Source organism: Acomys russatus, chromosome 6 (assembly GCF_903995435.1).
Source record: "Acomys russatus chromosome 6, mAcoRus1.1, whole genome shotgun sequence".
Taxonomy (NCBI): domain Eukaryota; kingdom Metazoa; phylum Chordata; class Mammalia; order Rodentia; family Muridae; genus Acomys; species Acomys russatus.
The window spans coordinates 88,947,802-88,964,946 of NC_067142.1; the positions used below are offsets into that span (position 1 = coordinate 88,947,802).

General features: G+C 44.4%; 2 protein-coding genes across 2 annotated transcripts; one reads left to right on the top strand and one right to left on the bottom strand.

The window, feature by feature from the left end:
* Positions 1–6,969: 6,969 nt before the first annotated feature.
* On the top strand, positions 6,970–9,309 carry Ubd (ubiquitin D). The gene is given in 4 exon segments (XM_051148385.1): positions 6,970–6,987; positions 8,202–8,509; positions 8,511–8,736; positions 9,292–9,309. Coding segments are annotated over 4 exon segments (570 nt in total).
* Positions 9,310–9,844: 535 nt separating this feature from the next.
* LOC127191181 (putative olfactory receptor 2I1) lies at positions 9,845–11,017 on the bottom strand. The gene is given in 1 exon segment (XM_051148386.1): positions 9,845–11,017. A coding segment is annotated over 1 exon segment (1,173 nt).
* Between the last annotated feature and the right edge of the window lie 6,128 nt (positions 11,018–17,145).

A 17,145-nucleotide genomic window follows, 5' to 3' on the forward strand; every position in this document is an offset into this window, starting at 1 on the left:
CCTATACTCATTGGTTCAATGGTATCCCTTGCCACAATGCCTGAACATTCCAGGAAGCCTAGGCATCCTTTCTGTTTGATATTTAGGAAAACCATTGCTCCTAGAAAGGGTGCTTTCACTTTTTCAGTGGAAAGTACTGTATTTCTCACAGTTAAAAGACTGGGAATTCTGAGATCTGAGGCCTTTAGCAGCTTGGTCACAGTCTCTTTGTAAATGATGGTATTTCTCACAATTGAAGCACTGGGTATTTTGATATCAGAGGCAAGCAATAATTGGTTCTATGATATTAGCATGACACTTGTGAGAACCAATATTAGTCATGTCCTTTATCTATTCATCCACTGATGCTGCTGACATTTTTTAACGGTCTAATAACTCTTTTACATTCAGTAGTCAAATTCTCAGATGCAAGGAGCCCCATCAACACCTGCTTTGTATCAGGGTCTAATACAGCTTTGTTCACAGATGAGACCAATCTTTGCAAGAAGTCAGTGAAGGCTTTCCCAGAGCCTTGTGTAATCTTAGTGAGTGAAGGAGGACCTTCCCTGGGCTCCTCAGATTTGTTCCAACCTCTTAAAGTCACAAAGTGATATGGTTCTATTGTGGCATCATCAAATCAAATCTGTTTTTGTAGGTCAAAGTACCACCTTTCACCAAACAACTGATGTTTGACAATATTCATTCCAGTTCTCTATTTTGCTGTTCAATATTTGTGGTTTCTTCCTTCTACCACGTTAACCATTGTAACTGCTGAGTTGCTTCTAGAACAGCTGTTACCAGCCTCTTGCAATCTTGGAGAATAATTCTATTTTGTTTATTTAGATTTTTTCCTAATTCTAAATAAAAAATTAGAATTTTTGTAAACAAAATTTAGAATTCTTTTTCCATAAGGTGAATGCGTGCCATAGGAAATCATAGCCTCTTTAAAATGCCTTAATCTACCGTTGTTAATGGATGCCCCCCTCATCATAATCATGGTCAGCACCATTAGCAGGCATGCACTGTACAATCACTAGGAAAACTGATGGTGATTTTATAATACCAGGCTGCTTCTCCTCTATCTTTGGCAGCACAGATTAACCTCTGTCTTTAAAAATGGAATGTTTCAGCTTTCCTTTGGCCTTGTCTTCCTGCATTGTCCTCCTTCTTCCTGCCACACACCCGGTTCCTTGACCTGCCTAAGGGCTGTGGGGACTGGAAACTGAAAGTGCACAGTGCTGGTCAGGGCTGAGATCTGTTTTCTAGAGCACTTTGTTTCCCTACTTTCTCTTGAGCGAAACGTCTGCCCTCTTGCCCAGTCTCTAGGTCTGAGTTTTCTATTTCTTCCTTTTACAGTATTACTTGCTTTCCAAGCACTTCCACTTCTAATTGCCGTTTTTCTAATTGCATAGCCAACTCTGCAACCCTTTCAGAAGTGAGAGAATAGAGTGAATCCGCCCACTCTCTCCAGGACAAGCTAATTGTCTACCGGACTCCGCCCACTATCACCGGAACTCCTCCAATTGTCTCCAGACTCCACCTACTCACTCCAGGACTCAGCCAACTAATTTTGGAACTCTGCCCACTGTCTCTGGGACTCCGTCCACTCACTTTGGGACTCCGCCCACCCACTCTGGGACTCTGCCCACTTACTAGGGACTCTGCCCACTGTCTCCGGGTCTCTGCCCACTCTTAGAGCATAGTTAGGAAATGATGTCACAGAGGGCAGAGCATAACCAGGAAATGACATCACTGTGGGCGGAGTGTAACGAGGAAACAACGTCCCAGCAGGCAGAGCATAGCCAGGAAATGACATCACTGTGGGCGGAGTGTAACGAGGAAACGACGTCCCAGCAGGCAGAGCATAACCAGGAAATGAAGTCACAGTAGGTGGAGCATAACCAGGAAATGACATCACAGAGGGCCTAGCATAACCAGGAAACGAAGTCACCCTAGGCTTAGCATAACCAGAAAGTGATGTCACAGGGGTGGTGCATAACCAGGAGGTGACATCAAAGGGAGCGGAGCATACCCAGGAAGTGACATCACAGCAGGCAGAGCGTAACCAGGGAGTGACGTCGCAGCAGGTGGAGCATAACCAGGAAGTTACATCATAGGAAGCGGAGTGTAACCAGGAAGTGACTCCACATGGGGCAGGGCATAACCAGGAAGTGACGTCACAGGAGGCAGAGCATAACCAGGAAATGACATCATGGAATGCGTGGCTATGTAAATTTTGCCAGTGAAGTCACGGTGGGCATGGTTATGGTGCTGGAGGCGGAGACAAAAATAAAAAAATAAAAAAAATGGAAAAACTTTAAAAAGAGAGAAAGAGACATCAAGAGAGACAGAAATATCAAGAGACATTAGCAGAGGGAAAGAAACATCAAGTCAGAGACGTGAAGACACATTAAGGGAGATGTCAAGTGACATTAAGAGAGACATCAAATGACATTAAGAGAGACGTCAACTCAGAGACAGTAAGAGACATCGTAATTCATTTTAAAAAATGGAAAATAATTAAAAGAGAGAAAAAACAGCAGGAGAGACAGACGTCAGGAGAGATAAAGAGACATCGAGAGACGTCAGGAGAGACAGAGACATCAAGAGTGACAAAGTGGGTTGGGCGACTTCACTATCTTAATAAATAATCAAGTAAAAAAAATTTTAAAAATCTTATTTTATAAAAAAGAAAAGAGTCCAAACTTGCTAAACTTCCATGGTACTGGCCCCTGTTTCCCAGGGGCCATGTCTGCCTTCGCCCCTCTGGCTGGGGCTCAAAGTCCCTGTTCCACAAATTCAAGGTTGTGCCAAGGCCCCGCGCTGGGACATCTGGTCGACCTCCGCGGGCCGCCCCTCCCTGGGGAAAAGGGGCCCTCTCTGCCCCAGACGCCTGAGCCTGCCCGGATGTTCACCTGTGTGTGGGGGGTGATGGACCGGGCGCCCCGCTCTTCCTCCTTCCCTCCGGAGACGGGCGGCCTCCCCTGCCACACACACCCCCAGTCCCCCCGGGACATGCGGACAGACCAGCCAGGGTCTAGGTGCCCCGGAAGCCCAGGACCCTTCACCTTGTCGGACACAGCACCCAGGGTCTCCCCCCAGGGAGCCCCCAGGGACCCTCCCCCCAGGGACCAAGGGCTCCATGATGGTGCAAGTCAAAGTTCTTACCCAGGACTTCAGGACCCCTCTCACCTTGTCGGACACGTAGCCCAGGGTCCCTCCCCTAAGGACCGAGGGCTCCATGATGGTGGAACTAAGGGTGGACTGAAGGAATGTTAATTGGCATGCTTCACTGCTGTAGTAAATCTCATCCCCATACATTTATGCCTATGTCAGCCACATAGACGTTAACTTTCCCGATTGACCTACTGGTCTCACACATAGAAGCCATCACACAGTTTGTTTTTTCTGAGATAACCTTCCAATTCCCAGAAAATGGGAATAAACCATTTTCAAGTTGGCATTCCGAATTCCAAGATTTTTATGAAATATTATATTAGCTCCTGTATCCACTAAACCTTCTATTTCAGTGTCATTTACTTGAAACTTTAATTTTGGCCTCTGGTCATTCACAACTGTTGACCAGAACACATTTTTCTGAACTTCCAAGCCCTCTTGTTCTTCCTACTGGAGCAGCTTTGCTTTCGATGTAGGGAAACAGTAACAACTGAGCAGTCCTACCACCTGTGTTAAATCGCATCTCTTTTTTTACATAAGCTATTATTTTAATTTCTCCTTTGAAATATTCATCTATAGTTTCTGGATGCACAATGAATCCTTTGGAAATTAAACTGCTCTTTCCCAAGACCATTCCTACTGTCCCAAACAACATAAGGATGCAACTAGAAAAGATAATTATACACTATTTTCCCTTAGGAAAATACTTGCATAGAGAATCCAAGAATGCATCGAAACAGCATCAACTGTCATCAAGTAGGCTTTTACCCAGAGATGTAGGCACAACTCAATATATGAAAATCAATAGATAGAACTGACCATAACAAAAATAACATTAATAAAAAGACATACTAATCTTATTACATGAAGAAAGAGCCTTTAACAAAATCAAACACCCTTCACCATAAAAGTCCTGGAGATAGAAGAGATACAAGGGACATACAGAAACATAATAAAGGCAGTTTACAGCAAGCCCATAGCCAGAATCAAATGAAAGGGAGAGAAGCTGAAAGCAACTCCACTGAAGTCAGGAACAGGGTGAAACTGACGGCTCTCTTCATATCTGTTCTATAGAGTACTTGAAATCTTTGCTCTAAGATCAGGCTCTAAGATCTAAATCAGACCTAAATTAGGCTCCATATAATCAACTAATAAAGATTGAGACCTCAGGAAACTGAAAAACCTTCTGTAAGGAAAAGGACACTGTCAAGGAAACCAACCAGCAGCCTACAGATTGTGGAAAGATCTTCACCAACCCTACATCTTAAAAAGGGCTGATATCAAAATATATAAAGGGAAAGCCTTTGTATGTACTGTGTAAAGGTACCAGATATTGTCTAACACTCCTTTAGAAAAACATTTTTACACAGATGGTAAATTTATTTGTTACTGTTACAGCTCAGGTTATTTTCAATTTTTTTTACACTAAAGAGATTTATGTAAAAATTAAGGTGGCTAAGTATAATCAAAGGTGTCTAGCTCTTTAACTTCTACTACATTACTTACTTACAAAAATTTTCCCTCATTCAAAGTCAAGGATATTCAAAATTCTTGACAAAATATAAAGTTTCTTTATCAGAATCTGCAAGACCATGTGGGGAGCGGTTGGGGGCAAAGGTACAATTCCAAATGAAAACACTTATTCTGAAAACTTGTAACAAAAAGTCAGGCCCAGTGGCACACACCTTTTATCCCAGCACTCGGGAGGCAGAGGCAGGTGGATTGCTGTGAGTGTATGTAGACCAGGCTGGACTTGAAGTCACAGAGACCTGCCTGCCTTTGCCTCTCTGAGCGCTGCAGCAAGTGCTCTTAGCCACTGAGCCATCGCCTGAGTCCCACCAAAATTTTCTTATTTATCTGTTTGTTTTGTTGGTGGTGGTGGTGATGGTGGTCTTCTTCTTCTTCTTCTTCTTCTTCTTCTTCTTCTTCTTCTTCTTCTTCTTCTTCTTCTTTTTCTTCTTCTTCTTTTCTTCTTCTTCTTCTTCTTTTCTTCTTCTTCCTCTTTTTTTCTTCTTCTTCCTCTTCTTTTCTCTTCTTCTTCTTCTTCTTTTCTTCTTCTTCTTCTTCTTCTTCTTCTTCTTCTTCTTCTTCTTCTTCTTCTTCTTCTTCTTCTTCTCTTCATCTTCTTGTTCTTCCTTCTTTTTGTGTAGCCTTGGATGTCCTGAGACTGGATCTGTACACTAGAATGCCCTTGAACTCAAGAGGTACACCTGCCTCTGCCTTTGCTGTGCTGGGATTAGAGGGCGGTGCACCACCACTGCCTGGATTTTTTTTTTCTTTTTTGGTTTAGCCAGTGACTTTTCGTGGTGTGATGGTTTTAATGAAAATGACATGTTTACATCCACTACAAGCACTCACTGGAATTGGGATCCTGCAGACCCACTAGCTAAGCTTCATCCCTTCAAGTCCAGCATCTGCACACATCGTTGCCTGGAGACTCCAAAGTGGACCTCATGCTCCAGAATAACACCGACTAAATATTTTCTTCTCTAAGTTGCCTTAGATAAAGCAGTATCTAAGACACATGACCATTAGCCTAGCAAATGGTGATGAGTCCTAAAGGTAGTTCCTATTGGTGGAGAGCTTATATCTCTGAGCCAATGGCGACAAAGAAAAGATGTATTTCTTCTCCTTCCCTCTCCAGTTCCCTCTCCCTCTTTTTCTAATTCTCTCTTTTTCTCTCCCTTGTTTCTGTTCATCTTTCCCTCTGTCCCTCTATCTTCTTTCTACCTATTTACCCATCTATCTAACTCATCTAAGTAAACATGTGCAGGCTGAAGAACTCCAAAACTCCAAAGACAGGACAGAGCATGTGGTAAGTCTCTCATTCTCCTATTTCAGGCAACTGAGGGGCAATATCTTCACTTTGAGGTTTTGCATGCAAATTTTAGCACACATTCTTCCCCCTTCCTTTTATAAATGAAGGACATTTGTTTTTATTTAGGAGATTTAGGGGGATGGGCCCAGTTCTGAGGGTTCCAATCAACTAATCTTAACTCCTGCCCAATATGCCTATCAAAGAAACAAGCAGTGAAGGTCAGAAAAAGGAAATCCCACTGTGGCTGCAGCTGAGAAGAACAAATGATGGCCTCCATGGAGCCATGCACTGTGGTGTGCATACAGAGAGAGGAAGGAGTCAGAATTTCACTGGTGGCTTTGCACTGTTCTCAGGTAGTATGTCAGGTTTGCAGGTCCTGAATGAGGTTGGGAAATGAACCAAGAAACCAAAGTAAGTTTGTGTGTGTGTGTGTGTGTGTGTGTGTGTGTGTTTAAAGATTTTATAAGCAATGTTTTCTGATCTAGGGAGGCAAGGAATGGCCTCCATCTGTCTAACTTTATAAACCTATGTTAAAATAGGAGAGCATATTTCTACAACATAACGTATGCAGTAAGTGGTACCCCAGGACACCACGTCATGACTATAGTTCAGGCTCATTTAGGCATCGAGGGAGGCCTACCTACCAAGTATCTGGAATTATCAAGCCAGCCAGTGGAAGCCAAGATTAGTAGTAGCTGGGCAGTGATAAGGCAGGATTGGGACAGGGTAGGGGATTGTCAACTAGCCCTTACTGCATATGTTCAGAAAAGGAGTGCAGATGGATTGGCTAAAGGGAGAAGGCTGACTACAAAGAGCGTCCATTATTAACTCCACCCAAGCAAAAGTGAAAGGAAAAATTCTTGAGGACAAAGGCAGATGCTAGACTGGGCATCACAACAGTCTTGAGGATTTCCAGCACAGCTACTCACACCTTACACATAAGCAGGCATAGCAGACATGAGGACTCTTTTCTCACTCCACCTCTGTTTGCAGACATGGCTTCCTGCATCTGTGTTAGTTGGGGGTCTGATAAAAGAATGAGAAGGAAAAGTATTTCCAGGCATTGGAAAATGCAATTCCACAATTCAGGAGGGGTCGGTGGCCTGGAAGGCGAGGGGGTGGGGTGGGTCTCACTCAGAAGACAAGGATGACACTGACAACTGCGCCATAGGAAGAGGGGATGCTTTACGTTTGGCCTAGTATTTTATTATGTACTTATTATATGTGTGCATGTGTTTGTAGGGTCAGGGTCAGAAGATAACCTGCAGGAGTCAGTTCTCTTCCCTCCACCACTTAGGACTTAGGGATCAAACTTGGGTGGTGAGGCTTGGTATCGAGTCCAGCTGAGACATTTTGCCGGCCCCATTTAGGAGAAATGTAGGGCACTGTGCTGCAGAAAAAAAATGAAATTAGAGAAATGACATTCAGGGTTCTCAATCTTAAACTTCTCCTTCTTTTCAAAGGAAAATTTCACAAGCCTAATTTGTCTTGTTATCAGTGACTTCACGCATTTCCTTAAACAAGAATATGTTGCCATGCAAAGACTCTGCAGTCAGGGCGATGCCCAATATAGGACAAAACTTCCACCAAAGAAGTATCTGAAACATTGAGTCTGGGAAGATGTTTTCGGATAGAGTGTGAAGATTTTCTTAGTGTTTATAGGGCTGATTCTTCCCCGTCTTAATTCTGCAGAGAGTGAAGTCATAACTTAGATACAGTCCCTATCTTCTGTGAGTGGGATCCTGGTTTATTAAGAGAGGATATTATGTTCTATAAAGGTAGATATAAAACATAAGAAACAGATTAATGTCACTAAACTCGGCATCGCCACAACATGGATGTTATCAGATATCAATGGAGACGTCAATGAGAATATAGCGACATGGAGACCGTATAACTTAACCAGGGTTCGTCCTGAATTCACCACAGAGGGAGAGGCATGGCTGAGAGTGCCCTGTGAGGCTGACAAGTCTTGGAAATCTGCTGCTTAAGAATCTGTCTACATCTTTCAAAGCCATGTAGTGTCTTTTACCTTCTATATCTGGCTTCAGAGGGGCAAGTTAATAAGGCAGGAAATCGGTAGTTACATGGGACACACACTGAACATTTATCTCAAGAGAAATGAAACTAATGTTATGATTTGTATTATAATACGGGAACTAAGCAAAGTTTCAAGAGGTAGAGGGGCCAGGCACCCTAGGCGACTCTCCTGGCTTTCCTTCCTTAGGCTGTCCATTCAGAGCAAGGGCCATTAATGGCCTTTGACACCGCTGAGAATGACAAAGAAGATCCCAAAACCAAGGACTGTGTGCTGGACCAGCTCCTTCTGCCAGGCTCCTAGGTCCCTGAGCCCCAGAAAATATTGTCATCTTATGGCATTGACAAGGAGATGGCCATCCACCTTACCCTGAAGGTGGCGAAGCCTGGTGACAAAGAGTTGCCCTTGGCTCTGGTAGAGCTAAGCAAGGAAGGACAAAGGCACCTCCTCCAAGTCCGAAGATCCAGCTCAGTGGCACAGGTGGAAGGGATGACAGAGTGTTCTCACTGTGAGCCCCAAGAATCAGATTGCAACTTGCAACGGAAAGAGGCTGGAATATGGGAAGACCATGGCTGATTGCAACATCGGGAGGGGCAGTTTGCTCTTGCTGACAGTGCACAGCCTTGGGGGTGATGAGAGGATCAAGGCCCCTTTTCTTTTAGCTATTACCAATCACATCCTTTGGGGATATCAAAAATTAATGACAACGAAACAGAGGTTTGAGGTGAGTGGGTGGATTAAAAAATATTTGTCAGGTCTATGATTCTCTGTTTCTAACATAGCTCATTATGTGGAAGGATTGTTGCTGAGAGCAAAAAGTGAAACTTCCATCAGGTATGGTGGTGCACGCTTTTAATTCCAGGGCTTGGGAGGCAGGGACAGGTGGATCAATGACTAATTGTTGAAGCAAACCGAGTTCTACTCATAGAGAATAGAGAAATAACACGTTAATGAAAATATCTTTTTACCGTAACAGGATCCCAGTCTAATAACTGATTTAGAAATCCATTCAATCCTCATCTTCTCATGTAAAGGTATATTAGGATGAAATAAGATCTAGTATCTTCTCCATCTGGGTAAGGAAGGGAAGGAGCTGACTTCTGGGTTCTTCTGACTGATGGAGCTTCCTACAACAGCAGACCCTGCTCCTCTCTCTCGGGAGCTGGCATCCCTTTCTCTATCCTCCTCCGTCTGACTCCTGGTCCCTGTGCAGGCTTTCCCCACAGCCTGACCATGGGTGCCTTCCTCTTCATCAGTTTCAATTTATCCTATCTTGCAGATGGGATTGGCAGCTTAACCAGGCCCGGCACCGTTGCCTGTATCTGTGGACATTCTCTGTATCGGGTGTTCGGTAGTGGGCGTTGGTCACCTGGCTAGGTCTGCATTAGCTGGACTGGCTCCCCAGGAACAGAAGCCATGTCCTGTTTCTGGAAGGGATCTCTGTAAGGTAGGGCCCATGACTTCCTTGTTACCTCTATGTGGTGGGTGGGGCCATTGAATTTCTCATAGTCTTTAGTAAGCCTGGGGAAAAACTAAAGGTCAGCACCAGGGTGCTCATCATCTTATGGCCATGTTGATTCTACCGGGCTGGTTACAAAGTCTCCTAAGGATGATTATGGCCCCTTCGTCCATAATCCTTCATTTCTTGCAGAACGTCCTAAAAACCATTTACTCCATCACTTTATATGTGTGTTTATATATTTCAGGAATTTCCCCTCAAGAATCCAAACCCTACCCTGAGAGAGACAGGGGTCTGTCTCCCTCTACTAATCCATGCAAAGAGAAACAATATGGGCATCCTATTTCGGGGACCCAGCGCCCATCTCAGTCTTTCATTGTCGCCTCCCCAGACTCCACCAGAGCCTCAGCGCCGCCCCCTTCACTTCCTTGTTTCGCAGCGTGTAGATGAGGGGATTGAGCGCGGGCGTGACCACCGTGTAGAACAGTGAGACGAACTTGCCGCGGCCCTGGTTGTAACTATGCGTGGGTTGCAGGTAGGTGTAGGTGGCGGAGCCATAAAACAGGCTTACGGCGGTCAGGTGAGAGCCACACGTGCTCGCCGCTTTCCGCCAGCCTGCGCGGGAGTGCATGCCCCAGACCGCGCGGCCCACGGCGGTGTAGGAGCACAGGATGACCGCAGAAGGCACCAGCAGGATCACCACACGCGCGGCGAACATCTGGCGCTCGGTGGCGCCGCGGCCGTCGCGGCAAGCCAGCTGCAGCAGCGCGGGCAGCTCGCAGATGAAGTGGTCCAGACGGCGGGGCTCGCACAGCGGACGCGCGGCCAGCAGCGCGGTCTGCGCGGCGGAGTTGGCCAGGCCACCAAGCCAGGAGGCGCCGGCCAGCGTGCGGCACAGGAGCGGCGAGGCGAGTGCGGCGTAGCGCAGCGGGCGGCACACGGCGGCCGCGCGGTCCAGCGCCATCACTGCCAGCAGCACGCACTCTGCGGAGCCCAGGGCCAGGGACGAGTACAGCTGCGCCACGCACCAGCCGTGCGGTAGCCGCAGCACGGGGCCATGCAGGCTCGCCAGTAGCGGCGGCACCACACTGGTGGTGAAGCCCACGTCCACCAGAGCCAAGTGGCGGAGGAAGTAGTACATAGGTGTGTGTAGGCGTGGGTCGCGAATGGCCAGCAGAACCAACGCCGCGTTGCCGGTCAGCGTTAGTAGGTAGGAGAGAAGGACAAGAGCAAAGAGGACCGGCTGCAGAGAGGGCCAGTCGGTGAAACCCAGCAGCAGGAAACTCTCTGTTGAGCTGTGGTTGGCCTGAGGGGAAACTCCAAGAAAATTCAGAAGGATGAGACCAAAAAGTTTAATGCTAGAGGGTCTGTTCGAGGCCAGTCTAGTTTACATAGTGAGTTCCGGGTCAGCTAGAACTTTATAGTGAGACCCTGTCTTACCGCTATTCACGATAAGCAAGAATCCCCACTGTGGGATAAACTTGGCAAGAGAGGAAAGTAGGTGCTTGGATTTTAGTTTAGGACACACTCCCCTCTGAGCTCCCATCCCCCATTTTCCTTAGAAGTGGGCATTGTCTAAAAGTTAAGCCTGGGTGAGACTAGATGTTTATGCAACAGTTAAAGTGAGAGCCCAGAGTGCCCTGAGCAGACAAAGGCAGTTAGGTTTCACAGTTGCCCTTAACTCTGCTGCACGTGCAAAACAAAGTGGAAGTGCTTCTTGTGGTTGCCTATAAAATTATATAAAAAGAATGTAATCTCAACCAATTAGGAGCAGCTAACAAATGTATGTAGCTATAGACTTTCCACTGGACTACACCAAGTACAATAACTATAGTCAGTCAAATAATTTTTCTTTATTCTCCTTCTCTTCCTTCCTCCTTTCCTCCCTTCTTTTGTCCTTGCCTGACTCCTTGTTTCTCCTTCCTTCCCTCCCTCCCTCCCTCCCTCCCTCCCTCTCTTCCTCCCTTTCAGTAGGGTCTCATGAAGTCCAGATTAGTCTTCAGTCCCATTTGGGCTTTGAACTCCTGACTCTCTTGTGTCTACCTCCAGAGAGCTAGGATTATAACACAAGCTACCATGCCCAACCTCCAAGCAAACATCTCTTTGTTTCTTTGTCTATGTTCATCCTATCATAATGCTCCCTGTGTTTTTCCTCTGTGGCTCACTGATTCAGGAACAGCTGCTTGCTCAAATAAACTCCTTAAAAGTTTTTGTTGTGAAAACAAAAACAAAAGCAAAAACTGGGTGCCCACCTGTAATCCCACCACTCGGGGTGATAGAGGCAGGCAGATCTCTGTGAGTTCCAGGCCAGCCTGGTCTACAAAGCAAGTCCAGGACAGCCAAGGCTACACAGAGAAGTCGTGTCTCAGAAAACTAAAACCAAATAAACAACAAGCCAAAAGTTTACTGTGCCTTTGTCTGTCCCCCCACCCCCTACAGAGGACTGCATCTGGGGTCTTATGCCTGCTAAGCATGTACTCAATATTGAGCTGTACTCCAATTCCATTGCGTGCTTTTTAGCATGTTACACTATTGTGTAACCCAGGGAGGCTACTTTTAAAGCACAGGACCTCATTTTGTAAATGTGACATCCAGGATCACCACAGACTAGCCTGGTGAAGGAAAGAACACTTCCTGTCAGACCAGAAATGAGGGGATTTCAGTACTAGCTAGAACAGTCACCTCTGGTTTGGTTATTTGAGATGTGAAATCACTTTACTTCATTCTATCTCAATTTTGTCATGTTTAAGTGGTGGAGTTTGAAGTGGATGACTTCTTGAGTCATCAAGGGCTTTCCTGTCAATCATTTCTTGAACAAACGTAGAAGAAACAAAAACAGCCTCATTTTCAAACCTTGAAGTATTGACGCTGAATTCAGTATCTGATGGTATGGGAATCACCACAGTTGATTTACACAGAAATCTTTCTATGCATTTTGACAGATATGGCATACATAACTTATGAACACACTTACTTCTTTTAATTAAAAAAAATCACTATCCTCTGTGCTGACAAGATGACTCAGGTAGAGGCACTTGCTGACTTATGGCCTGAGTTCATCCCTGAGACCCACGTAATGGAAGAGAACTGACTCCTTCAAGTTGCCCTCTGACCTTCAGGTGTATGATGTGGCATGCACTCCCCACCCCAATCTATCAATCACAGTTTTTTTGTTTGTTTGTTTGTTTTGTTTTTTAGGAAGTAATCCTTCTCCCAATTGCTTGTTCACATCAGGCAGGATAAGTTTTAATGTGAATAAAAAGAAAGTGCAGGCCTAAGACCCCTTAGATTTGAGTCTTGATTCTTCTACTTTCTAGAAAATAACTGTGGACATGTACTTAATCTCTCTGTTCTTCATATGAAAACATAAGTTGTTAACAAGAGCTAAATACACAGAGTGATTTGAATGGTGCCTGGCACACGGTAGGTGTTTGGCACACAGTAGGTGTTAGCTGTTATCATCCTTATCTTATAAACCAGCATTTACATTTTTGTTTTCATTGTTTGGGACTTTTTTGTGTTGGAAATTGAACCGAGGGCCTCATGCATGTTGAATGCATATCCCCTGACTGGTCGGTCACTCGCTGAATCACATCCCTGGCCTTGGAAATAGTTTTGTTTTTCAAGACTGAGTCTCATTATGTAGTCTAAGCTGGCCTCTAACTCAGAATTGTCTTGCTTCTGTCTCAGCTCAACTGAGCACTGAGATTACAGGGGTGGGTTCCTGGATCACCCCTGGCCCAGGAAATGAATGGTGACAGAACTGATCCCAAAACCCACTTTCCTTTCATCTATTGACTTGAATATTTCCTTGACTGGAAGTTAGGCAATGTCCACAGTCATATTGTTTGTAAATGATATAAAATTTTGACTCAAACCTAACTCCAAGGTCATGGTTTTACCTGCTGTTATTATGCCAGACTGTGGAAGAGAAAAGGACAAGCAAAGTTTTATCTTTATTTCTAGACAACCTTGTAGCCGTGGGGGCATAGATAAAACGTTAGACATTTAACTTTGTGAAGTAGTGGTGGCTAGGGGTGTTAAACCACAAAAACTCAAGTTCTTCAGTATTGTGATTTCAAAACCCCACATCAGCACAGCCAGACAAGTGCTGAGACATTTACCTTCAGGCATGAAAACAGGTACACACTAATAAAATTCCACAATGTCTTTGTGTTGTGCACAGGTTCCCAAGAACATAATTCACACACACACACACACACACACACACACACACACTCACACACACACCCTCACACACACACTCACATACACACACACACTTACACACACACACACACACACACACACACACCACTGATGGTTTTTGAAGGCAAATCTGTTGTAAATTGTACAACAGATTTTAAGCCTCCCTTGGTTTTCTAGAATGTGACTTTGAGATGCAAAGCCATTTATCCTTAGAGCAATGTAACACACTTACCTTCATGCCTGGCCCCCGTTTTTAGGCCTTGAGTCTATGTTGGTATCTTGCGTATGTTCTGGATTCTGTGGTTTTGAAATGACAGCGGGGAAGATTAACAGAAAAGGACCCAAATACTTGACTGCATTGGTTGCTGGAACAGGTACCTGAGATCAGATTCAGGCTCTCCAGGAAGAAGACAAGGGGTGAGTGCCATCCTATTGAGCAGAGAAATGAATCAATGCTTTGAAAAAAAAGAAAGGATGCATCAGTTTGTGAACTGAGGGTGCAGAGGTAGAGGTGGGGGGGCTGTTACTGTGAGGGACACAAGCAGGACAAATGCTTGAGTCTTGTGGTGGTAGCACATTAACCTTAGCTGGTGACTGCACTGAAAATATTCTAAGGTCTAATGGGAGAGAGAAGAAGGAAAGGTACAGACACCTCTCACTAGGGAAGAAACAGAAGAATCCACTTTCCCCACTCCTTAGAAGAAGGGAAGCAGCTCTGGGGAATCGGTGCCTTGCTCCCATAATGAGCACTTTCCATGGAGGTGTCCAGAGCCACATCTCCCAAGGGAATGGAGGGGCAAATCCTGGAGAGACTACCCCTCCAAGGTCCCGTGTCTCTGGCAGGGTGTGGAGGCTAGAGGCACCATACGTTTCTCTTATTGTTATGTCTGCTCTACTCATTCATTGATTGACCTGTTGACCTTCAGCGAACCTGTCATGTATGTAAAGCCGCCATAATTACTGGGGATACTTCAGGTCTAAGCCATCCTAAAGTTCTTTTTATTTTGAAACAGGAACAGCAGCATTTCACTATGTGACCCAAGCTGTTGAGTGCTGGGATTCCTGTGGTGTTTCCTCATGCCAGTCTCATCCTCACTGGACATGAGGCGTTGCCTCTTACCCTCGGCTTTTATCACCACTCTTTGGCCCCCCTACATCCCTCCAGCTCCTCCTCACTCTAGAATGTTTTGCTCTTGCTATACATCTTGATGAATAATTATCCACAAAAAAATTAAAGCTTTGCCCTTTTCCTTCTATTTTCTTCCTTCAGTGATATGGAAATTTTATGCAGTTCCTCATCTACCCCTTGTCCTCATCTCTCTCTATCCAGCCCAGATTGTTTTCTCCCTTTATAATTACTGCGTTGGGGTTGGTGAAATGGCTCATTAGTAAAGGTACTTGCCACCAAGCCTGGCAATCTGAATTCTGTACCCAGAACTGACATACTGGAAGGAGAGAACTGACTCATGAAATTTCTTCTGACTTCCATATGTGGGTTGTAGCACATGCATGCTTATTGTTTTTAAATTATTTGTATTATCTGTAGGCCTGGTTAGTAATTAAGACACAGACACTTGTTATATTTTAAAATAGCCTTAGTTAACCTGGGGCAGGGCAGACACTAATCCTCTAAACTACTTCCCATAGTGGGGCAGGGTTAGGATTTTTGTCTTAATCTTATGTCATTTGTTTTTAATAATTTTTATCAAGTTATTTTTTTATTCTGTAATTTTATATATTTGTTAATATTTTTTATTTGGGTCGGATTTTTCTCTATATTGGTTATGTGTGTTTTTTTATTTTTTATTTTTTAAATTTAACTCCTGGTGGCCTTTTTTTGTGGTTTGTTTGTTTGTATTTTATAGATTTTTTTTTTCTCCTAGTCCCATCTATCTTCTTTGTCCTATCTAGGTGGGATGGCTTTTTATTAAGCAAAAGTTGGGTCACAGAGACAGCAAGCAGTAATTAGCATCAAAATACATCAGACCATCCTCCAACACATGCTGATACCCTTTATCATGGCACACACAGTAAACAATTGTAATAGGAAGTTTACAAATTAGTACTGTTTTGGTAAACTCTAGGCAGTATTTTCACTTTTTAATATTTTCACTGTTTTGGCATGAATTTTGGTGCAATGGTTGCATGGCTTCTACCATGGTAGAACATGTAACCAAAGCTGATACATCCAAGAGTAGAGCATCCTTGAGGGGAATCCAAGGTTGTCTTTTTATTCTATATGGTATCATATGACATGCCTTTGATGCATGGGATCTACTGTCTGCACAAAGATGCCCCTCAAATAGCTAATGGGTTAGAGCAGCAGTCCTCAATCTAAGGAGTCACTATCTAAACCACAGATATTCACAGTTGTCAGGCAGTGATGGCACACACCTTTAATCCTAGCACTCCAGAGACAGAGGCAGGTGGATCTCAGTGAGTTCAAGGCCAGTCTGCTCTGCAGAGCTAGTTCCAAGATATTTAAGGCTTTACAAAGAAATCCTGCCTAAAAAAAAAAAAAAAAAAAAAAAAAAAAAAAAAAAAAAAAAATCAAGAATTAAAAGAAAAAAAAGATTAAAAAAATCCACTACAGTTACTAACCCTGAAAGTAACAAGTATGGGTTAGGGTTGTAGACAGGCTATGATAGCAGCTGCTTAGAGCCCACTGCGGTTGATAAGACAAGCAACTGAGGCTGACCTATCTGTTTAGAAAGAACTTGACCAGGTGAGGGAGAATTTACAATGTGAAAAGCACATATAGAAGGTATGTTCCACATTTGGCAGGAAAAAAATGGAAAAGAGGAGGATGGATGATGGAATAGGCATATTTTCTAGTCATGCTGACATTTCTGGCTGGCAGGCCTGAGGACAAATTAGATGTGTGGTAAGAGCCTTGCCTGAGATCCAAACCCTTGGAACTTGTGGAAGAGTTAATAAGAAGAGAGAGAGAGCAGGTAAAAATGATAAGAACTATCAGAACTATCAGAGATCCAACCATTAACACAGAAGATGATAAAAAAAAAAAAAACCAACAAAACAAAAGAAAAAACTATGATTCCGTATGCAGACAGAGCCTTAATAGTGACTCAGCAAAGGAAGCTATTATAACAGAGGACTTTACAGCATCTGAGCTTTAAAAATATGTAGCACATAATTTAGCGCGCGCGCGCGCGCGCGCGCACACACACACACACACACACACACACACACACACACACACACAGAGAGAGAGAGAGAGAGAGAGAGAGAGAGAGGGAGAGAGAGGGAGAGAGAGTGCCTCACTATGTAGCCTTGGCTGGCCTAGAACCTGCTATGTAAACGAACAAAGCTGGCTTTGAGCTCATAGAGATCCACCATCTATCTCTGGCTTTCAGGTGCTGGAATTTAAGACGCACACACCACGCCTAGCCCTCTCCCCCTTTTTTGAAGAAGGAGAAGAAGAAGAAGAAGAAGAAGAAGAAGAAG